General features: G+C 41.4%; 1 protein-coding gene across 1 annotated transcript; it reads right to left on the reverse strand.

Annotated features, from left to right (window-relative positions):
- Positions 1 to 40: 40 nt before the first annotated feature.
- Positions 41 to 24,205, reverse strand: LOC139641584 (histone-lysine N-methyltransferase 2B-like). Its single transcript, XM_071516057.1, has 34 exons — positions 23,757 to 24,205; positions 23,099 to 23,283; positions 22,802 to 22,921; positions 22,148 to 22,334; positions 21,422 to 21,653; positions 21,239 to 21,306; positions 20,893 to 21,150; positions 20,407 to 20,513; positions 19,509 to 19,619; positions 18,621 to 18,734; positions 17,640 to 17,786; positions 17,450 to 17,542; positions 17,228 to 17,345; positions 16,975 to 17,088; positions 16,529 to 16,713; positions 16,143 to 16,244; positions 15,724 to 15,834; positions 14,867 to 14,943; positions 13,553 to 13,776; positions 13,326 to 13,429; positions 13,053 to 13,190; positions 12,696 to 12,854; positions 12,471 to 12,588; positions 12,273 to 12,351; positions 12,016 to 12,176; positions 11,724 to 11,894; positions 8,398 to 11,587; positions 5,968 to 6,074; positions 5,204 to 5,341; positions 4,770 to 5,022; positions 4,188 to 4,295; positions 3,721 to 3,804; positions 3,032 to 3,161; positions 41 to 2,817 (listed from the first exon to the last, which is right to left on the reverse strand). Exons 1-34 carry the CDS (start codon positions 24,172 to 24,174, stop codon positions 2,542 to 2,544), a joined length of 8,187 nt encoding a protein of 2,728 aa, XP_071372158.1. The 5' UTR covers positions 24,175 to 24,205; the 3' UTR covers positions 41 to 2,541.
- Positions 24,206 to 24,235: the final 30 nt, after the last annotated feature.

Raw genomic sequence — 24,235 nt, forward strand, 5'->3', positions numbered from 1 at the left:
ACATCTTAACATCTTTATTAAGCAAATAACATTATAAATAAAAAAGTGCATAGAAAATTAAACAGGTTTAGAAATATGTATACAATTATTTACAAACTCAGGGTTTATTTGTACATGGTAACAAAGACGTATATTTAAAGTTCACACATATTTTCTCATTTTTATGTCTTTTACACTTTTTATACTTTAAAATAACCCTACTATATATATGTATATATAACATACAGCTTTCTGAACAGATTCTGGGAGAGATGGTCATGGTAACTTCAGGTTTTGACTAGTGCTTTGCATCCTTCATTGCACACACACATGCGCTCACACTCACACACATCCACACACACGCCAGCTCTGCAGGACATTAAAACCAAGCTACTCTTAAATTATCATCCTTTTTTTTTTGCATTAGTATTCCCAAACATCTGTCTAAACAACTGAGGTAGAATCCTTGCAAGGAGTTGGGAGTGACTCTGCTCTCGTTTTCAGCTAGATGATTGACAGTTAAAGTTAATCTGGGCTCCATCCCAGTGATTGGACATGCAGGAAGGTAAGGAGACTAAGCTCTGGACAACACTTGATTCCTACTGGAAATTTGTTCTAAAGAGGTTGTTGGAGAAAACAAAAAAGACAAAGAAAAAATCAAATGAAGAGCGTGGGCTTGGGAGGGCAAACAGTGCTCACTTTACTCCTGTGGCTGATTCTAAGACCATCAGTACTCTGTCCATGATATCTACCATAACCAAAACATAACATAAAAAACAAATCATTTAAAAAGACCTGCTTTAGAATAATTTCTCTCATAAAGGCTTAAATGCATCACACGACTGTCCCGAAAGAAGATTCAAGTAAAATAGTGAAAAAAAGGACATCAATTGTAAACAAAAACAGGAAACAAATGGGGAAGATCTCCCAATACGCTAGACCGCCACCATTTATACAAAGCACAAACAACTTTTACCATTCCAAAATTTGAATAGAAACATGAATAAATATAACTATTGATTTTAACAGTGTGTGGATTCAATTATCCTCATGAATGACAGCATTGAACATCGACTAAGAACAATATTAAACATTATTTTAAGGTGCTGAGTGCATTCTTTCCAGCTCGATTACAGACTGAAAAAGTAGTTCTCTTGTGAGACATGCTGCAATAGCGACATTTAGACCTTCTGCACCATGTTCTCAGGACAAGAAGTCTGGTTGGTGGAGCTGAATGCACACACTCAGTGGCGATGCTTTTTAACAGTGCTCTCCCTGATATGAGTTGAACTGCAGGGGAAGTTTCAGAGAATAAGCAGAATTTGTTTGTTGTTGGTTGATTACACGTGCAACTACTACGGCAGCAAAAACTTATTGCAATAGGTAATCAGCATTTGCCATGAGAGTAATAAAATATATATTTAAAAAATAAAAAAAAAATGATATATTCACCTCAACTCTTCACTCTTGGCTTGGGTAGTGTTTGCTACATACACTGTACATCAACAAAAAAAGTTAATAAAGACAAGTTTCTGTCTGTCTTTAAATATGACACTATTTGTTACTGATTGAAACTGTTACAATGTGATAACTATCCATTTCAATGCGAGACGGGAGACGAAGTGAAATTAGCAGACCTACAATCTAAGACACTTTCTAGCCACGTGACTTGCAAGTACTGCTTGAGTGCATCCATTTAATGTACATGGTCTCAGCAGGGTAAATTAACGGGTAAATGATTTTTGATTTGCTGGACATCTTAGTCAAGCATTAAAGATTAAAGACCCTTTCAAATCTTAGCACCATGGTTGTCTTATTATTAAGGAAAAAAATATGTCTAAAAAGAAATATCCACCAAGTGAGAAATGTTAAATATAAGATAAAATACACAAATGATGAATCAGGTTAAGGTGGGCATATGGCTCAAGAATTGAGTTCACCACCATACGGGAAAGAGCTATATGATCCCATCACTGGAAGATGGAGCCATCATGATTACAAGTGTACTATAGACAGACATACCCTCCCCCCACCCCAAAATATGAATAAAACATATAAGGAATCTCTCAAAGCCTAGCTATAGGTTTTAGCAATGATTGAAACAGATAAGGCTTGATGTGTGTACAGAAAACGTTGGTGCCATAAATATAGAACCAGGAAAACCCCAACTTTTGAATATCCTGTTCTCATGAAAACTCACACCTCAATAGTAGCTACTTCCTCCATACTATTTGTCATCTAGTGCTCTTGCTCAGCCAGCTCTCTACTGTTCACTAGCAGGCGTATCTAGGCTATAGGCCATTGTGAACAAAAAGCAGGCAAGAAACTTAACAGTTCTATTTTCTGTGCAGGTTCTTCTCCATTCTTATTTTCCAATCCATGCCTTCTCCATCTATCACGTGTGACCTACCAAAAGTTATTGGCCAACTCCTCTCCCAGTCTCATAGTGGCTAATTCCCCTGCTGTGCGGACTGCACTGCCACCCCAAGCCCAATCCAGTGACACCTTAATTTAAGGCTTAACTAGTAAACAGGATCCCCTTCTTTTCATACAGGGGATCTCTCAGTTGAGGAAGCGCCGACATCGCCGAGCCCCACAGTTACAGCCGAGTTTGTTGCTGGCGTCTTCAATGGGAAACTTGTAGTCATAGGTGAGTTCCTCTCCCCTATAGATCTTCCTAAGGGCAAATATGACGATATGCTTCTGGCCTTCTACATTGATGACTCGTGAGTAGCAGTTGGGCTCACAGGAGTGGTTGATGAATCGTGCTGCATTGCCATGCATGGTTGCATCCACCACGTCAAAGTCATCAATGCGGAACATGTAACAGCCAATACCCTACAAAGGCAATAAAAAAACATTGCGGCATGAATACATCCTCTGACTTTTGTCAAAAAATTAAACATTTTTGATAACTGAGTGATATTAGAAGGAAACAGTATGACCAAAAAATTAAAAAAAAGCCAAAGGATAACTTTGGCAGAAACCTGAGAAGACAGTAAACTACACTTTGAATAGCTCTTAGGAATGGGAGGAGAGATGGATGACCAACCTTGCCATCGTAGTACTTTTCCCTCTTGTCAGTGAGCACTGAGCGAATGACAATGCCTGCATATTCAATAACCATTTCCCCTGCTTCAATATTCCTCTTGCAGAACAGCCCACGCCCATGGATAGCAGACCTAGAACAAGGAAATGAAAAGGTGAGAACTACAGGGCAACTATCTGGGGTGCCAAGATATGTGTAATGGCTAAAGCCCCTGTGTCTGGGAGTACATACAGTATATCCCTGCTGCTTCAGGAAATCCAAAAATCCCCCAAAATCCCAATGACACATCTGCTGTCTCACTTTTAGTGTGAGCCTCTCAGCCATCCTTAGGTTTCCAGTTTTTCCATTATGATCATAACACTTGTGAAGAGTGGACTGCCCACTCTACACCACAATAAGGAGTCAAATTCTTTAAGACAAAATGTAATTGCATCCCATACTCTTATATATTGTAGTGTAGTATCAAGAAGAATAACAGCCAATCTATGGGGATTTTGAAAGTAACCTGGGATGATTTAATCAGGGAAACTGAAAGCATATTTTTTTCATGAAGCAGATTTTCAAGAGATTGTGAGGTTTCACTCTTTCTCACCAATAATGACCATTTGCTGTAAAATTATAATCTAAATGGCAGAGTTTTGGTATGTTGTTTTTTTATTCAGATGAATCTGCAAATGTAGTTCTGTGCTGACCTGTACACGCCTACAGCCTCCTTGGATGTCCTTTCTAGATGTCTGAAGCGCATGGCCATGGGCAGCTCCAAGCTAGTAGCCCGTCTAAAGGAAGAAAGCAGAGATGATTTCACCAAAAAAAAAAACAACCAGGAAGAATCATTTTGCCATTTTGTAACACAAAATGGCCAAACCAAATAGATGAAATAAATACTAAACAGAAAACAAATATTTGATTAATATTTGGGTAAAAAGCCACGTTTGCAGTCTGTGGACAGTAATTGGCTCTTTAACTTAAAAGGTTATCATGCGGCAATGCCAAAATACTGAATAAATCTCATCACTACAAATTCTGAGGAAAACAAATGTTCAAGAAAGGGAAACTTCTTCCTTTAAAACTCAAAACAGAAAAGCACCTTTGAAACAGTGTTAAATATAGACTACATGTTTTGTTTTGCAAATCTCCAACAAAATGAGTAAAGCCTGACCTTGTGGACTTGAGAAGGACCTCATCTTCCTCATCATCATAAGGCCCTATGTCAGGCAGCTGTCTGTGCTGAGAAGCCAGGAAGTTAAAGATGTCAAAGGTAGACTTTCTGTAAAGAAAGGGAAAAGGATATGAAGTCTGGATGGACATGGATCAATCAATCTTCCAATTAAAAAAAGACAAAGACAAGTTTAAGACATTTAGCTTGAGCTTTGATACCACTGTTTTTTATATATATAAATTTGTACCATGATAAACTGAATTGTTTGACTTTGCCAATTTCTCTCCTATTGAATTCTTGCCCAATTTGACCGAAGACTACAAAAAAAAAATGTCTGAATATGTTATAATATAGTGCTTCTCAACCTGTGGGTCAGGACCCAGTGGCCTGCCCAAGTGGCTGGTTGAGCAGTCAAACTTACCAAAATTCAAAATCTTCCACCAATTTGCCAATGACTAGTTTTAGTTTCCCCTGCTGCTTACATTTGAATTCTGACCTGTTTCTATATTGACTCACTTTCAGTATATGATGCATTTATGAAAGACAATTTTACTTTAATAAAGGCCAAAGTGGCATACAGACCTAAGGTACAGCTCAGAGCGGGCACAGCCACTGGGATTGACAGGCAGGTCCTCCTCCTGGGTGAACTGTTTAAAGAAACGGAAGGTATGGCGTTGACAGCGGCGGGCCCCTTGGAGCTGCTCCACCAAGAACACCACTGCATCATGAACCAGACCCAGCATACGGACACCAGTCATTCCTAGGAAAGTCAGCTGTCTCAGCCTAGCAATTGCCCGGGCCTCCTGCACCCCGTCTATCACCGCTCTCCAAGCCACTGAAGGGGAAGTTGAGAATCAAGCATTGCAAAGTGAATGTAATGAACATAACTGGCTGACATAACTCGGTTTACAATCTCACGTAAAAGTTGTGGAATTTGGGGGCTTTTGAGGGACAGATTTATTGTTCAGTGTCTGGTTAGTGATTTCAGACAGCCCCTCTTTTATTAACGGCCTTACCCTCGATGCTGTCTGCCTCTACACTGAAACCATCATCACTGGTTATCTGGAATCGTAGGTGCGGCTGATCTCTGTTAGCGGGGCACTCCTCATCCTCGTCAGATGGCAGCGGTTCATCATCTGATGGAGAAGCAGCGCCTAACAAGAAGACAAGAACAATGGTTTATATATATATTCTTTATTCTTGCAGCCATGTTTTTTGCAAAGTTACAGACACAAAAGTAACATCCATTAGTTAGTGGCATACCCTACAAAGTGGCAGACATTGTTGAATTTAGTTGAATTTGTAACGTATAGGAGACCCACACTCTGCTAAAATAACATTCACAGAGAAAGTCTCAGGCAAATTCTTTTCATGGAATGGAATGTATTTAACCATGCTCGCTGGTGCAAAAAAAAAGTGCAGAAGTGCAAAGGCGCAGAGACAAACGTTCCGATGTTACATCATCAGTGTCAGACAAGCAATGTTGTTTGCCTGCGTGTCAGTGTCAGACACTGATGATGGTGTAATATTGAAACATTTGTCCCTACACCTTTGCACTTCTGCACTTTTTATTGCCACCAAGCATGGTTAAATAAATTACATGAAAAGAATTTGCCTCAAACTTTTTTTCTCTGTCTCTTAAACATTATCTCTTCAGTTTCTATTTTTGGGACTTAACGCACCTGATAGTAAGTATTGTAAAGACTGAATCCAAGAGTGCAACAGTTATTCTATCTTTTTCGTTTGAACTTAGTTGGAAAGCAGTTAAAATGAGGAATACCTGAGTACTTCTTCCAGTCAGTCAGGGTGCTGTGTCCCACTGCTTCCCAAGCATGTTGTTTGCCCATCTCCCCCCGAGACATCGACAGACAGTCCCAAGACTCTGACCTGTGTGAGACAACAGTGACTAAACTGCAATTGACAAGACAATGGCAGTGTAACATAAGCAAAGCAACACAAAAACTGTCAAGGCTGGCTAAACACAAAACAAAATATACATTCCATGTGATATGTTTGTTTCTTGTCTTGTTACTTTAGGCCCACTGACATTTGAATTTGCTTCATGAGACAAAAAGACGTTCCATTTGTCATGCAAATCTGTGCTGCCAGTGCTAGGACAGGCCTACTGTGTTACCTTTGTAAAAGCCCCCACTGGAAAAATTGATGTTTACTGGTCTAATAATTCCAGGAAGGTGTCATTCATGGGTGTTGAGAGAGCAAGTTAAATATGAAGGCCAAATGGAAATCAAAATAAAAAATAAAAAATACCATAATTTGCCATGGATGTAAAAAACAACAACACACCAGACTGCTGTATGATAAGCTGCACACATGCGACTCATATCTCTACTTTTGTAAATTATATTTTAATACGTTTATTGGCTAAAAGTTGTTGTATATTGTTTGTATTGTATTGTATTGTATTGTGGCATCTAAAAGTTAAAGCTACACTAAGCGCTTTTCCGACCACTAGAGGGTGACAGAAACCGCAACACATTTGTAAACACACACGGCAAAACTGCTGAGGCTACAGAAGCCCCTTAGGACAAACCGTGCACAAAGGCTAATGGCTAAATTAAACGTACCTATGGAGAAATGTCGCCTGTTACCAGTCCTGCTTTGCCAGATTTTTCTGAAGAGGTAGGCAGCAAGTTTACTACTTGGAAACATTTACTGATTTATTGATTCGGCCATTATTTTTTTCAGGGATGGCTTTTAAAAAAAAGCTAGTTTTAAAAAAAGGAAAAGCTTTGATTTTGACCGACTTTGACAACAAGCTTTAGAAATGAGGTGAAAACAACAACACAGCTGGCCCGCATGTGTGGCTATTTGTTTAGCCTATATCATTACGTCTCACGGAAATCTCCACATAGCACACGTTAGTTTCAGGATTGGTTATAGGGTCTGAAATCGCGTATTGCAGGTTTAAACAAAGAGTGAGAATGCCACATCTTGGGTATCATTAAAAAATTCTATTTCCCTATTTGTAACGCTCGGATTACCGTATTTCCTCTAATATTGGCCCAGGCCTTTATTTACCTCAGCTGCAGAGGGTACCAGGCCTTTATTGGAAGCAGGCTTATATTAGAGACAGGCCTTTATTTCTAATTCCCTCTGTTTGATGAGTATATTTGCTCATATTTTAGTACGCAGCCTCCTTGTTTTCTGATCTGCTTCTGTTGGGGTTCGTTAGGTAGCCGTTTTTTTGTTACTGCGATGCATGACTGATAATTACGGTAATCGTCCACAGCACGATCCAGAGACTTCCGCCAGCCGAGCCGTCTTGTGCCGTACTGCCATCTTGTGGCACTTGTACATTACTACAAACTACAGTTACATTATATAACAAGCACCAGGAGTTTACCGGTATCCACCGTTGTTTGTTCCTTTGTTTTTTTCCCCGGCCTGTATTTGGGGCCGGCCTTTATTTGTTCGTGTCGACCACGGCCCCGGCCATTATCGGAGACCCGGCTTTTAATTGACTACCGGCCACTATTAGAGGAAATACGGTATGCTGTTTGTAGCTTTTTTTTGTAACTCTAAAGAAACTGTCTCACTCCAGATGTTTTGGAGAAAGATGAAACAAAGCTTCTTCAGCTACTTGCTATACTGTATGTTATAGTGATAGTTGAACTATTCCTTTAATGCAGAGTTTTTGTACCCTGCCTGCTCTCTAGTGGACCATCAGGTGTACTGCCTAAAACTCATACATCAGTCACAGAATACAAATATTGCAAGTTTTGTCCTTTAGTTTAAGTAATTACAAAAAAAACACCAAGAGAAGACGAAGACGAACATATATATATATATACATTCTATAAGCTAAAGGACTTTAATTTTATACACACATATAGGCCCTAATTACAAATATACACTATCAAACACCCTTCATTTTAAAATTGTGTGCAATTTTTTATATCAAAATTTAATCAGGCACACAATGAGGCAACGCGGATGCCTGTTATAAATATCCACTACCATAGTGAGGCTTTATCACTTTTATTATTAGAAACATCAAGGGTATTTACTCTTCCTTAAATGGCACAAAAAAACAAATAGTGTTGGATTCTTTTTTCTAAATCATTATATTAACAGTGAGTACTCGGTTACTCATTCACACGGGCTCACCCCTAATCCGAACTGTATAATGTTTGTTATATAGTTGTCAAACAGGTGGGTTAAAACCAAATAGATATGAGTAAATACTTACCCCGAACTGTCTGAGCCGCTGAGATGCTCCTCCTTCAACTTGTCCAGGTTCAACACTCCTTTCACTGTTGGAGTCTTGATGCGAACTCCTGAAGCTCTGTTGGAGATGCTTGGAAAGTTAGGTCTGTGATGCTCCTCATCATCACTGGGGAGCTCTGGTTCTAGGAAGTCAACTTTGGACTTCTTCGTGACAATGCGGTCTGAAAGCGAGGACACCCTCTTCATGCGGACATGGGTGCGAGGGCGGGCTGTAGGAGTTGGTGATGGTGATGGTGGTGACGCTGGAGGCTCGGGTTCGATTAGCAGGCCAGGAGGCAAGACCAGGGTGGAAGGGCTAAGTGTTTTAAGCCCACTCCACTTAGGGGTGTAGTTACTGGCCATTGCTTGGTTGATAATAGCTTGGGCACTTTCAGCAGGAGTCATGGGAGGACTCTCGGTCCTCGGAGTAGGAAGCCCTAAAGCCTTGGCTGACTTTGATTTTCTGGATGCAGTGGATTCCTTCTTCTTCTTTGGTTTCTTCATCTCTGGAATAGCATCATCTGGTGATGTTTTTGCATTTTTTCTTGGCTTCTTGACATTACCTGATGCCATTGCTCCATTGCTATTGTGAGTGAGCAGCTGTGTAATAGTGGTTGGATTCTGCGCAACAGGCGTTACCGCCTGAGGAACTGCTGTTGCCAAGTTGGCCCCAGGAGCTGGAGCTGTCATGTTACCAGCTGCTGCCAATGTGGCTGACAGAGCATTGCTTTGCAAAAGGCTGGCTATCTGAGTGACACAGTTATAGGAGGAGGAATTGGGAGTGGGCAACTGGAAAGTGTTGCTTTCTGGGTTCTTCACAAAGATCTGGCCAAGGCGGTTCACCAATAGGACATGTGGTGTAGGATCTACGTTTGGGCCTCCCACCTCCTTCACAGTAAGGATGGCATGACCGGGTAAAGCCTGGGGTACCATTGGCTGTTGGGGCTCTAAAGCTGGCCTGGGTGTAGCAAAGTTGATGGAGATTGTGTGACCAGATGAAGCTTCCTTCTGCAAAGATGAGGAGCTGTATCCATTTAACATCACAGGGCCCGAGGTGGTCTGGACTGATGACGGAACAGATTGACCCTGTGTTGACAGTCCAGTAGGAGCAGATAATATTGAGGGGGAGGAGGAAACGATGGTAATTGCTGTAGAACCTAATGGCTGTGTTTGTGTGGAGTACATAGGTACAGAGACAGCTCCATAAGTTCCTACCGGGTGACAGGTGCTGGATGTAGCTGACAACATTGGATCATTCTGAGAGGCTACATTCATTGCCGTTTGTGTCATATCCCCAACTGGACTGAGGGTAGTAATTTTAGTACAAAAAGACTCCATAGGTGGAAAAGTTGAGTCTTGTGAGGATGTGACTGGCTGAAGTGTAATACTTGTCAGAGGAGGCTGGTTGAAACCTGGCAATGAGGGATTGATCTGCAAAGGGTCCACAAGAACTTGAGAAGGGTTATGCAGGTCTGTGGACATTAGAGACGAGGGCTGAAGAAGATCCAACAGGGAGCCCTGATTACTGTCAGCAGAATCTGCCAATGAGGGTTCCTTTGTATTAGCTGTTAAGTGGTTCATGTACACAGTAGACCCCTCAGTGGATGATATAAAGTGGCTGCTGTCATGCTCGGAGAAGAGAGGTTTAGGGACTTCAGACTGTTGGGCCTCAATGGGTGGGCCTTCTAGCAGAGGCACCAACTCAGTTAAACGGGTGCTAGGAGAGGGGGGATCACACCTTTCCAGGACAAGAGGTGTCCCAGAGGCCAATTCTAAACTGGAACCCTGGAATAACTCTTCTGCATATGAGGTTTCAGGCACCTTTGTATTGATCGAGTTAGGCTGAGCTTCTTGAACGGGAGCAGCAAGCGCAGTGTCCTGGCGGCACATCTGTCCTTCTAAAGGAGTTACAGAGCTTTGCTGTTGAGAAGCTGTGGAAATTCGCGGCGGGACAAAGCTCGTATCAGCCTCATTTGATTGAGTGGTGTCATGGGCTGTAGGTGGATCTTGGAGTAAACTATCCATATGGGTTTGGCTGGCAGCTGAGACAGCAACTGATGACGCCGCTGTGAGCTTGTCAGTGGACGATGCTTTAGGGATGGGACTCTGCACATCAACATTTCGCTTGTGGCTTGTAGTTTCTGATTCAGGGAGCTTATTATTAAGGTTTTTGGCCGGTATCTGAGCTTGACTAGAACCCTCAACTTTCTGAGTATCTTCGTTGGTAGCTATACTGGCATCACTCTCTGTACCATCATCTACACCATCCAGCTGAGTAATAGGCCGGGAGGAAGGGGAGGATGGAGACTTGGAATGATCTCTTGAGCCAGGACAGCTGACTATTGTCCGGGAAAAGTCAAAATAGTGCTCCATGTCATCATCAGAGGATGTGTTCCCCAAGTCATCCCTGGCCGAGGCTGCAGACCGCGGCAGGGAGGCAACAAGAGTCTTCCTCTTGTGTACCTCTCGGGCTCTTCCCCAAAATTCCTCCTGGTCATCACCCTCTACCACTATCTGCCCCCCACAGTTCATTGCCACTCCTTCATTTAGGAGTGTCTCTTCAATCTCCAGCTCCCTCTTCAGCTCAGAGCCCAGAGCCATGTCAGGGTCCTTGTGGAATGACCCATAGGGGAATTCTTGGTCCTTCTGTTGGCCTGAGTCCCTTAGGGGTGATGTACCATTTGTTGTAGAAACATCTTCAGGCTCTGGTGAAGCCAAGAAGTTGTGTGGCACCTCCACAGAGTCTGATTGGCTCAGGTCAAATGCTAATCGGGGTCTGGGTGAATGTTGTATACTTGAAGAGAAAGACAGGCTTGAAGAGGGAAAGCTTCCCACACTTTCTTGCCATGGAGTATGAGGAAACAGAGCTGAGGTAGAATGAGTCATTGTATTTCCAGGGCATCGGACAGAAGAAGCACTTCTACCTCCAACTGGACGGGGTGATGGAGAGGTTAGTAGGTTGTCAGTAGCACCAAGTGGGAAGAGTGGGGAAGTGGGCAGGGAGGATTTTCCAGCACGGAGGGTGATCGGCCCAGTGAGAGGGCCCAGGGGAGGTGGGGGTATGTGATTGCGGAGACCTGTTGTCTGTGAGTGTGGGCTGTGGCGACGAGGCCTTCGAGTCTCCTCCAGATCACTTATGGTTAATATGTGGTGGGGTTTTGACTGAATTACTCCTAAAAGAAGAAAACAGAGTTGATCAACATCCTAGTACTTGTGTGCTCTTGACTGAATAGACAACCAACGTATTTTTTGATAGAGAATTCCAACCTTTTTTCTAAAAAGGAATACAATCATTAATTAATAATTTACCTGGTGATGGCAAAGGCCGGGACATTCCTCCAGCTGGCCTCCTGGTTTGGGGATAACTGGGAATCTTTGGCTTTGCTCCATAATCAGGTTTGGGGGGTAGACCTGGGTGGTTGAATGTTACCTCAGTTGGGGTTTGGGATTCTGCTATATCATTCTCTTGGGCTTCAGATTCTGACAGAAAAGTAAGTTTGTAAAAGTATCAGTATCTGTAACCTTAATTTTACTGTGTTCACTCAATGCTGTCACAATTCCTAATGTTGCAATGGCATTTCCTTAGCAGCAAGACACTCACCAGGTGGGGGACAGGGGCTGTGAGCAATGGTGTGATTGTCTCCTTGGTCAGGCATCTCCTCAACAGGCTTCTCAGGGACAAGCGGTCGAACCTCCCGGACTGTGCATGTATATTTGCACCGGCGCAATGGGTTAACTGTACTCCAATACCACCGAGAACACCTCAAGAGGGAAAGACAAAATTTTAACTGTACTTCTCATTCAACATACCCAATACAATTTTTGTGGTAAAACTTGAAATGGTAAAATGCAACTTACTGAAAACCCACAGGAAACAGTTTTCCTTTGCCAGCTGAAAGCTCTGTGAGCACACCTAGCTTGTCAATCTGCAAGGAGCCTGTATAAGAGGGTCAAAATGAGATTGTGAACTATAAGCCAATTATCAGTCTAATAGAAGTTAATGTCAGTAAATGCTAAGTAGTGACGTAGGCAACAAACTAAACTAACAGCACTTACCAATCATCACATTGATGGATTCTGGCTCAAGTCCAGTCAAGAACTTTCTGCGGAGACTGATCCCCTCAAAATCCACATACACCCTCCGGTTTACCTCAAATCCTTGACCGCTTATCATCTGTAGAACAAAGGAACAGACAGCAGTGATAACATTGATCAGGATCAAAAGTCAAACTTCTTAAATGTGTCAACATCCAGTAACAGGTTTGGCAGAACAGTATTTACCCTGCCACTGATGAGGTGTCTGTGTTTGTAGCAATAGACCTTCTTATCATCCTGGAACACACACTGGCGGGAGCGGGCACACATGAAGTGATAGTTGCTTTGACAAGAAGTGAGGCAGCAACCCACTGTGGCACCTGTTTGGTTGCAACGTTCACATCGCTGAAGGGAGAGGGGAAAAATTATAATATTTAAGTAAAGACAGAACTAAAGGGAACACATGAATTCAGCCATAAGGACATCACATGTGTAGTTTGCAAGAAGAAAATGCATATTCCTAATAAAATTATAGATTATAGATGATTGAATGATGATAAAACTGGCAGTTAAGTTAATTTATAATGTGAACTAACAACTGACCATCAAGCGGCCCCTTGTCACAGCACTGTGTACATGTAGCAGAGAGCCATTGTCCTCTTCAAACACCTCAGCTGACCACAAACAGCAGTTGACATGGGCCCACTCATTCTGGCCCAGGTATAGCAACCTGCCTGCTTCCTATGGGGGAGACACAAAGGGCGAAACGCTGAGACCAAGCATAGTATGTATTTACGGGCAGTTTACTACCTCCACATTGGTTATTTACAATGGGCATTGCCCAGACCCTTGTTCATGTCCAATGCTGTTACTTACATTAGGTTTGAGGTCTCCATATTTTTGGCACAAAGAGCACTGCCTCTCATCATCCTTGGACCATCCAGTGTCCAGATCAGCTTTTGAAAGCCGACCCCTTTTCCCTATGTGAATATATAAAAGCAAGGCCTTAATACAATAATAGGCTACAAGATAAAATGCAACAGAACCAAAACAATCACCAGTAGCCCAATTTATTTACTTCTCTCCTCATTTTAATGCATTACCTTTGAATTTGAGTCTCACAGCCTTGCTGGTCTTGAAGTGGTTCCTACTAGTTGGTTCGCCAGACATTGGGGAGGCCACCTCTTCTTCCTTTACGTCTAAGCTTTGCACATTGTCCTCCTGCAGAACCCCTAGTGGAGCCCTGGACTGCTGCTCCTCCCTCTCCCGCCACTGGGCATAAAAATGCTCAGTTGTAGGAGGGTGAACAGCTTGGGATAGCATCCCCCTGTGACAGAACGTGAGCAGGTCAGTACTTTTTCATGAAGAAAGCCAATATCATTTCTTTTGAAAAATACAGCAGTGCTTATGCCTTTCGTACATATGTAGGCTGGACAGTGAGACACACGTATGACACGGTATGTGATGCAACATTATGCTACATGTCAGTTTTCACATTGTACTTTTAAATCATGCTGAAGGTCAAACATGAAAGCGTGTCTAGTAGCATATTTTTTTTGTTCTCCTCAGGATTGGTTAATTTTACCCTCACTTATGTTGCACAAAAGCACAACAGGTGTTATAATAACAGATAGATGCATGACAAGAGTAGATTATGGTATTTTATATGCAAGTTAATTCAGACCACTTTCCCCAAAACCCTGATGAACACAAACTGAATACAAACACAAAAGCTTCATTCACACTAGTTCAAGCCTGTGAATCTGTAGAATTACTGGGGCAAAATATAATACCATTGAGGACTATTTGTGCACACACAGTTTAGATGAACACACAGCTGCACCATGTAAAAACACAGTGTGATACATCTTTAGTACTCAATTATTCATGCTTCACAGGTGCCAAAAGTTATAAAATAGAGGTGTATCAGGTAGTACAAATGAACATAAAAGGCTTAAAAAAATACATGCAGCTTTGTAACAGTTTCAAGCTTGTAAGATCTTTCTCAGGTAGGCTGTGTTTTGTATGTCAGATATTCTTTAATTAATATTTTGGAAAAGATATGTTAAGTTTACATTTCATTTAATAAATTCTCAGTTATCAGTGATTTACTGTGGTATGGATGTGGTGTTGATATTGAGGTACCAAAGCTAGTATCAGTATCGAAGTCAAAATTCTGATATTGAAACAACCCTACTGCCTGGTAAAAGAGCAGTTGGCATAAAAAAGTTTCCTCTCTCAGTATCAAGCAAACAACTTGCCTAACATGAACAAGATTTATATCTATATTCCATAACTGGTGAAATAATATATAAAACACCCATTTCTCCGATTTTTTTCTAACCTTCAGTCTTCAACACAACATAAACCGAAACAGAAAAAAAATACATGCAGATACACTGGAGGCCATTACTCACATGGGCAAGTCTTTGGTGCAAGGGTCCCATACTTTTGGGTCTTGGCTGTTGAACCAATTGAATACTTCTTCCAGAAGCTGAAAAATCAATGATGAATTCTTAGACAGCTGCATTCTACCCTTGTTACATGGAGTCCCTTCCAAGTTTCTCACAGACTACAATCCACCACAAACCCCACCTCCCCCATATGAAAATGTGCCATAACTGCCAAAGTTGACCACAGGGTGTGTGCAAATTCTATCCAGTCAAATTAAATTAAACCTTTTAAGACCTTTTTAATGCCAGGTACTTTTTAAGCCATTTTTATGGCCAGGACCATACAAGACCATTCTCGCAATGGAAAAGAACGTAAAAATGAAACCAACTGTAGACCTAGCAGAATACAGGTCGGATTTCTCACAAAGAAAAACAGCGCACCATGAAACCATAACATTTTGAGGACATCTAAAACTGAATTTAAGACGTAAATTGCTTTATTTAACTATATTCAAGACCTTTAAGGCCTCAAGATTATATGATTTAAGCCAATGTAAGACTTTGTAAGGACCTGCAGACACCTTGTACAAATAAGAACTCTGTACAATGAAATTAAATGAATCTTAATAATGTGTTATGTAATAAACATGAGGCAGGCAATCTAATATTTAGCACTAGTACGTCTTTCACATCATGGTTCCAATATTTCAGTCCTGAGCAGTTGTTGATAGTTATGTTTCTGCTCGTAGATAAATTATGCCTATGGAAACACAGATATAAAAGAAAAAAGTAATGTTTCCTTGTTTGTTACACTGTACAACTTAACATTAAATGGTGCTCAAAGAAAAGGCTTCTGTTGATCTTGTGTCCTGAGTTAATACCTTCAAGTAGTAAGAGCGTGCCAGGGCAGTTGGTCTCTCCTCCTCTGGAAGATTCTCCTCCTGCTCAAGTCTCTTCCGCACCACTTGAACCACATCCTCATGGAATGTTTTCTATAAAGACAAATGGCAATTTTCAATTTTCAATACCCCATTGGGTTATATATCCTACAAACCAGAATACCAAAACTATGTATTGAAGTCAAGTGCTACAAGCACACTAACATATGGAACAACATTATTTTTATGCCTTTACAGCATATCTAATTTCTTAGTGGAATAATTTTTTTTCAAAGTCCATACAGCCACATGAAATTAAACACAATATATGTTTCATATTTGTTTTAGCACTGACTGAATAGTGTTTAAGAAACCGCGACAACTGCCCCGTTCAGATATTAGATGAGAGGTTGTGGACTGACCAACGTAGTGTAAAGGCCTTTGTCAAACTTCTTGCCCACAGCTCGGAGGTCACAGGCCGGCTGGCCTTCTATTCCACTGTCAGGGTCAACCAAGTTTTCACACTGCAGTACAAAGATATATTTAATACATTTGCAATTATAACAGTAGTACAACATAGGTTACATAAGGACAAGTAAGAGTAACACGTTCTAGTAACTGTGCTCAAGGTCTAATGATATGGCACAATTCAAGAAGTGATCCAATCAATGAATGTATCGTTAAAACAGTATTTCTACAGTGACGTTCTGTAGGCATATTCTACACCATGTGACAAACCTATTTTCTAATTGTTGCCATAATTAAATATTTGAACCAAATTTCACAAAAACGAGGCTGAGTCTCCTACCTGTGAGCAGGTAACAAGGTGCTGGGTGAGGGTAGAGGAAAGCAAGCAAGCCAGCACCTTCTCCACCCCCGCCCTGAGCTCAATATAGAGCAGCTCTCTCCAGGCACTGGGCTGGGTCAGACTGCACGGCCGACACGAGTACACCACACTCTCTGGCAAGCTGGACAGTATCTCATACAGGTCATCTGAAATGATTTTACAGGAGAGAGGGCTTAGTGAACTGTAGAGTGGCACATCACTCAGCACTAGTTATGTCAGGTGCTGGAACACTTTTGTTAAGTACTTAGTTTAGTACATTATGTTTGTACAATTTGGAGTACTTTAGGTTTTAGAGATTTTCATCAAGGATCTACACAGTAATATTGTGTAATTAAAATAGTTCTCCATGGGTTAATACACTGGAATAAGTAAAGTGTTCCCAGAACTTCCAACCTCAAAAAAATTACCTGTTAGATCCTCACACTTGGCATGCACCCAGTGGTTACAGGTGCCACACTGCATCATCTGACTGTCATAATCATTGTCCTCATAGCATTTGAAGCAGATTGGACAGTAGTTACCTTATGAGAGAGAGATAAAGGGAAAGAGCCAGTAAGAGAAAATCAGCCTTGACATAAACCTGTAATGTTAGATAGTCCAGGAATCAACAAATCACAGAATGAAACCCAAATGCACTGTCATGTTAAGTACTCTCCTCACCCTGGTCATAGAGGTTTGAACAGTCTGGACAGAGTCCTTTATCATGGTTCCAGTCAGTGTCCCAACTCTTCCCTGGTGTGACTCCACAACTTTTACACCGGATGCATGTCATACACACCTGCATGGAGACCATTATAGCAGCACCACCAATCAATGTATTGCAAACTCAACATGTCTAAAGTGAACTTATACACTGTAGTGTTTTTCTAAATTTGAACCTACCCAGGCCTTCCTCTTCTTGTTCTGTTTGGGATAGTTGGGTCCCAAACAGGAAGCATGATAACAGTTCTGGCAGCGCTCACACTCCAACAAAGGCTGAGGGAGAGATGAAATATGTAGCTTATTGACTGAACGACATTATTACTGAGAAGCGGGATTGTGTAAAATAATAAGTAAAAAAATCAGTGTGTACCTTTGAGTGCTTGTTTTTCCTGCCACACACATGGCAAAACTTGCAGCGGCGACAGCACCAGTTTTCCTTGTTCTCCTCAGAGGGGCGCTCTGCTGGCTCAAGGCAAAACCGGTGGAAGGGTTCACAGCATACTTGGCAATACAGCATCTGCGAAAAGGGTTCCCAATAAGCATGCCTTTATCATTTAAAATTGGGTTCAAAATCAACCTTAGCTTTACAGGCTGCTATGAGACAGCTCCAAAAAAGTAAGTAAAAGCTCCTCCCACTGATTCTGTAGGTTTAGATTTGTACATACTGTTTCTACCGGAAGAGCTAGAGAGGCTAGAGGTACACAATCATAAGAGATTTTTATTTGCCATTCGGACTTGGGTTATGTTCTACAGACTTAACGTCTAATATGCACAATATCATAACAATCAAAATGTTATAAATGTGAATTGTCATGTTTGCCATATTGGGCCTGGTTTAGAACAGTTTTTTTTTTTTTTACTGCGAAAATGTGTTCTTTTAACAGCTGGGCTAATTACTGTACGTTTTGTAGCTGACATCATGTTGATCAAAGTTTCACATTTACATATATTCATGGATGAAAGGAGTTGGCGGGGGTGTAACACTAGTGTACACAGGGGAATTAACTTTTGTTTAGCGTAATGTCTTGTTACATTTCTTTGATTTCTTTTTTGTAAGAGATTTTGACTCTTATTATAGCAGCCTAGTTATGCCCATTTTTTGCAATACTGGTACACTGCTCTCCTTTCTTATTGTGGAAAATATGACAAGAGGGGATAATATTACTGCATTTGGGAATCTTTTGTGCTTTTTTTCTATCTGCACTGCCTTAGTCCTTTGCTTTGGGTCAGATTTCATTCCGCAACGCAATTATAAAAGACCTTACTATTCACCAGAGTAAAAATGATTTAAGGTGGTGGGAAAGGCAAAAACAACAGACAAACTATCTCAGGTGTGGCAGGGCTAAGTTACCTCATGTTGTCCTTTACTGGCACAGAGAAGGCAGACACAAGGCGGTATGAGGGGCACAGAGGTCAATATACTTAGGCCACCCATATTCCAGACGTTCTCCAGAGTACAGTCCTCCTGCAAACAAGACAGCATGTGCACAGCACAAACAACAGCTGAGAAAAGACTGCTCACACGAGTTATCATAACATTTTGCCTGCTGACCAATACCTGCTAAACAAACAGGTCTCATTTACTTCAATAGTTTTGGAGAACATCAAGATGGAACTGTGGGTGTGACTATGTGGCTGGTGGTTATACAAACATCAATGGAGTTTCAATGGAGGAGAGTACATAGTGATAGAATTTTCAGTTTTGGGTGAACTGTTCCTTTAAGCTAAGGTCGAGTCCAAGATTTTTATACAGCTAAAGAATTTGTTCTCAGATTAAGATCAAGAGAGTGTCACTGAAAAGATCAGTTAAGGACACAGAGCCCAGGTACCACTACAACAGTCATATTGTTTGTAGAATCAAGAAATAAACACTGACCTCTAGTGGACAAAACATGATGTTACGTTAAGTGATGCATTAACAATACCCACAATTTTCCATGTTTGATATTTGGAATTATGGCCATATGAGATTAATATACATTCTGTAGAACAAATAATATTGTAAGAAAAAAATGGTTAGCATATCTTTGTTACACAGTATGTTGAATAAAATGTGGTGGATAGGTTTAATCAAAACAGCTTACAGTACCAGTATTTACATTTTTAGAAAAGGTGGCACTATGTAGGAATTTAACCCCTAAGCCTGACAGTGTCATTTCCAAGTTGTACCCACTGAACTTTGTGAGTCAAGAACTTGATATTACAATATATTAACAATGTAATGTAAATAGTGTCCAACCTTGAAGTCTACTCTGATCTTGTGAGTAGGTTCAGAAGACTCCGTGTCTCTCTCCTCAAACCCATGAGCCAAGGCAGCCAGGACACTGGGAGGAGTCTGCTCCAAAGGACCCTGAGAGAAAGAGAGACCCATGACTTGAATGTAGGCAGCAATAAACCCCCTTTAATCTGCTTCACGCTTCATGCAGAAACAAACGTGGTGGAGTGCAAAGGGTCAAAAAGATGTAATTATGGCCGAAAACAACTGGGCACGCTAGCTGCGTTTGAGAATCACTTCGGAGGTCGTGCACTACCAAAAATTTGAAACAACGCAGACGGCACCACAGTTATGCAGATGCAACTCAGTCGAGGATTGGCTGAACAAAGAGGAACTGGAACCACTTGGCAATTCCAGTGCAGGATTTTTTTCTTGTTGGTGTGATTTGGATGGCTGAATTTTCCTGTAGCGAAATTGGGAGCCCACTCCTGAAAAAGACAGCATGGCCTGGATTTTGCAAAAAAGGCACATGAAAGACTGAGACCGTCTCTCAGCCACACCTCGCTTTAGTCTCTGCCTGCGTGTCCTGCAGTCTATAAAACATCACTCCCTTGCCAAGTAAAATGATAGGGCTTTATACAAAATTGTCAACATGTATATGTTTTTCAACTCACTGTGTTCTGTTTTATACAGCCAGCCACTGCAGTCATCTATAGTAATTACTGCTATACTGACCAGCAGCTGAGTGATCCATTTGGGATTCCAGCCAGAAACACCTCCAACACTTCCAGACAGGACAGGACATCATTTTTCTGCTTTCACCCAGACACTGCGACTCGCTGCCTTGATGACAGTTGCCACAAACACACGTTGGATAGGCTGAACCGAGGCCTTGCCACTATTCAAAGTCATAATTACTCACCTTCTCAGTTTTACGCCTCCCAGGAGGAACACGGTGTGAGGTGGACCTTCGATGCCTGACTTCCTCATCTGAAATGTCTCCCAGGAATCCATCCAGTGACACAAAGTCTTTGGAGGGGAAAAAAGCAGGGATCATCATCATCACAAGACTAAGCACTTGGCTGATTGGGTCTTATATTTTTTAAACCAAGCCCAATATGAACTCCCACAAAAACAAAAGTTTTCAGAGATGTGTGAAAAACAAAAAACATACATAAATAGATGACTATTTTCTCAAGTAGTAAGGTTAAGAATATGAGACTAGGTAAACTGGCACATTGTTGATGTCATTATGTTAATAAACGTGCTGCATGAAGCAGCACATCTACCCACATTTGAGATTTATCAAAGGAATAGCAGTTACAGAAGTGTCTCCTCTTGTGTCTGCAAGACTGATAAATGAAGTGTCTCATCTACTCTTCAGCCATGTTCCTGAGTATTAATCTACCTTGACTGAAACGCGGTCCAGGGCCCCTTCTTCTGGCTGGGGAGGCTGAGCTTGAGACAGCTTTGACGTCTAGATCCGAATCATAGTCGACCAGGTCAAAGTAGACGCGGGGTTTCACAACACGCTTTGGCTGTTTCCTTACAGACGGACTCTGACTGTCACCCTGGAGACCAGATGGTGACTCCGCAGCACCCTCGTTCCCTTCCTCATTACTTGAATGGCCCCCACTGAGAGAAGACCGCCTACGCTTAGAAGGACCTTAAAGGAAAAAGGAGCAATGTAGCTGACACACTGAATGTTAAGCCAATATTATGGTAATATGAAGGTTACATATTTGAGGAATCACCTTTAGGGACTGTTCTGCCACTTAGGCGGCGTGCTTTCCTCTCTTCAATCTGATCACATCTCTTATACCTTCAGATGAAAAAAGAAAAGTAGAATTCATTTTCACCCGGCCCATCTACAATTAACGTGATAAATATAGATTCTTTATAAATTAACCAAACCAGACAATCAAAAGTGAACTTACACACAGCACTGCCGTTTTGTATTGGGACCACCAAACTTTGGTTTGTCAAGGCAGTTCATGCACTTGCCACAATCGTCCTCATGGTTGCAGCCTTTGCACACTCCACACCTCCGAGACCGGTACCCAAATGGCCCGAGCCCCTTCCTTTTCACAAAACCAGTCGGCTTCTTGACCTTGGTGACCTTTTGATCCGACAGCCCAGGACTGTCTGATTCTGAGGGAGACCCAATGTCTGCAACATCAACAGATAACCAAGAAGAGAGGGAAATTAATACCAGCTAAATGACCTGGCCAAATTGCATTCATCAGTTTCCAAAGAACTTGAATACCTAACGACAGAAACCAGTGAGTGTTAGGCAAGGGAGTGGCAGCAGTTTTGAGCAAAGCCTGACCAGCTCTGCCTTTCTATGGACTAGCCTTTATCAGAAATTAGCTATAGGTTATTCTTCGATAGCCTTAGAAAACACAAATCATTACTTTTGTATTTTTAGGGAAAGGATCAAAAGTCAGTGGCACTATTGGAAAAAAAATAGTTGCAAATGCAATTGGTCAAACTGGAGCCCTGGGAAGTTGACAATGAATTCAGGGACCTATCAGACACTGGATCCAGTGGATGAAAACAAATACTTTCCTAACCTGTATCCAAGTCCAAATCCAAGAATTTTTATAGACATATTTCTATAGACAGAATGCAGTGGAGAAGATTGCTATTCAGCTCGCATCTACCTTTAGTAATGGCTGAGGGGGAAATTCCAGTTCTTTCATGCAATGGCAGAGCGCTAAGTCTGGGGATGTCATCTGGTACTACGGCACGAGGCTGCCCCAGCACCACCGCTGCAGCGCGGCACACATGCTTTATACGTGGGCCCCCTGCTCTACGGAACTCCTGGCACAGGGGGGAGAGATGCTGCGGCTGAAAGAGAGAATTCAGAATATAGATAAAACTAATTTATGGTTGTTTCATAATATGAAACAAAAAAAAATTTAACAATAAACCTATAATATAGATAAAAACAACTGAGGTATTGATTTGAAGAAGTTTGAATAAACAAGGGCCTAAATTCGATTCAAATAATAATGAATTAATAATTTAGTATTAGCACCTTTCAATGCATTACATTTGATAGACTTCAATTTTTATAAATTTTGCAACTTTTGACTACAGCAAAACAGCAAATATACAATCATTACACATTTGTAAACACAACTACTATGGTTTTTCTTTTTTTAAGACTGTGGAAAACATGATTAATATAATCATTTTCAAAGAATTAAAGGCTTCAAATAAACGCCACAACATATTAGTAAAACCAGAAGAGACACAACCAGGATTTTTAGTTTGATTGATTTTCCCTCAGCCCTATTGATTTGTACTCTTACTTGTCCTTGAGGCGGTTCTGTCTTGAGTGGGACATTGGAATCAAGCTGCACCTTCTGTTTCCTCCTCTGTCTCTTAGAGGTCACATCTCTAGACCTGGTGCCAGGCGGGCCAGATAAAAGCTAAAGGATTTATGGACAAAACAAGGCATTACTATGAGCTTCAGCAAAATAGCAAAGCACACTGCAATATTCAAAACAATTGTGTTTATCAAATGTTGCCAGTATGACAGACAAGCTTATTCAATTAATCATAAACATGAAAGACTATAATGATTGAGTGACTGAGCATGACCTTACCCCAGATGACTTGAGCTGTTTCTGCTGGTCAATTTTAATGAGCTGGACCTTGGCTTTCTTGAGGAGGTTGAACATTCTTTTATTTGCACCAGTGAGGCGTACTCTCTGTGAGGCTCCCTTCTCCACAGACTCAGGATGGTCACCTTCAACACTTGCGCCCCTCTCATGTCCTGACTGCAGCTTTCCTGTTAGATGTCAAGTTTATTTATATGGCCCTTCACAAGCACGTCTCAAAGGGCTTTACATACCATAGCATATACCATAGTACACATATACATGCCATATACTACTTTAAACACATTCACGCTCACATTCATGCCTTTGGCCAATTTAGAGTCCCCAATTCACCTGACATGCATGTCTTTGGACTGTGGGAGGAAACTGTAGCTCCCGGAGGAAAGCCACACAAACACGGGGAGAACATGCAAACTCCACACAGAAAGGACCAGGGCTGAGATTCAAACCCAGGACTTTCTTGCTGTGAGGCGACAGTGCTAATCACCGTACCGCCCATATTAAATAATAGAAAGTAATACTTGCATGCCAATTTCATATTCCATTTTATGTTCTTGCCATCAAGTTTGTATAAATAATGCATGTACATACTATGCTGGCTAGAACATTAAATAACTTGATGATTCTGAATTATTTTGCTTACCTGAGAGTAATTTGGTAGCCTTTGTCTTCTCTTTCCCTGTTAAGTCCTCCTCTTCACCATATTGAAATGCAAGGAACTTGGAGTTCATAGTCCTGACACACACAGAAACTTTTCTCACCACTCCAGGGGTATCAAGGTCTTCTATCTTGAGCTTGGATTTGCCCTTCTCTGTGTTTGTATTTCGTTGCCTAAGGCTAATGCTCATAACCTCATCATCAAGCCCTTCTGCTAAATCAATGGGAGGCTGAATAGGTTTACTAACACTATCCATCTCTGTTGTCTTCCTGCTTCTGGGAAGTCCTGAGTGCAACTTCTTCAGCCTTTCGTAAATCTTGAGGTGAGCCGTTTGTTTATTAAATTTGGAGGACTTTTTCTTTTTGTGAGCAATCTGGAGGTCAGTAGATGGGTCTGAGGGCATATCGAATGGTTTAGATAAAAATATATTCTCATACTTGTTCTCTGGAGTTTTGTCCAGTGTA

The sequence above is a fragment of the Centroberyx affinis genome, unplaced genomic scaffold (genome assembly GCF_046629955.1).
Source record: "Centroberyx affinis isolate AG114_WGS23_722 - 3 ecotype Tasmania unplaced genomic scaffold, CSIRO-AGI_Caff_v1 ptg000392l_1, whole genome shotgun sequence".
NCBI classification, from domain to species: domain Eukaryota; kingdom Metazoa; phylum Chordata; class Actinopteri; order Beryciformes; family Berycidae; genus Centroberyx; species Centroberyx affinis.

Bases quoted from the DNA above. Each gene is read 5' to 3' on its own strand.
- LOC139641584 (XM_071516057.1), bottom strand. From the start codon at position 24,174: ATGCCCTCAGACCCATCTACTGACCTCCAGATTGCTCACAAAAAGAAA. The intron at 23,284-23,756 runs GTAAGCAAAATA...GACATCTAACAG, and splicing joins GGCTACCAAATTACTCTCAG to GAAAGCTGCAGTCAGGACAT. The intron at 19,620-20,406 runs GTGAGTAATTAT...TCTTTCTCTCAG, and splicing joins GGAGGCGTAAAACTGAGAAG to GGTCCTTTGGAGCAGACTCC.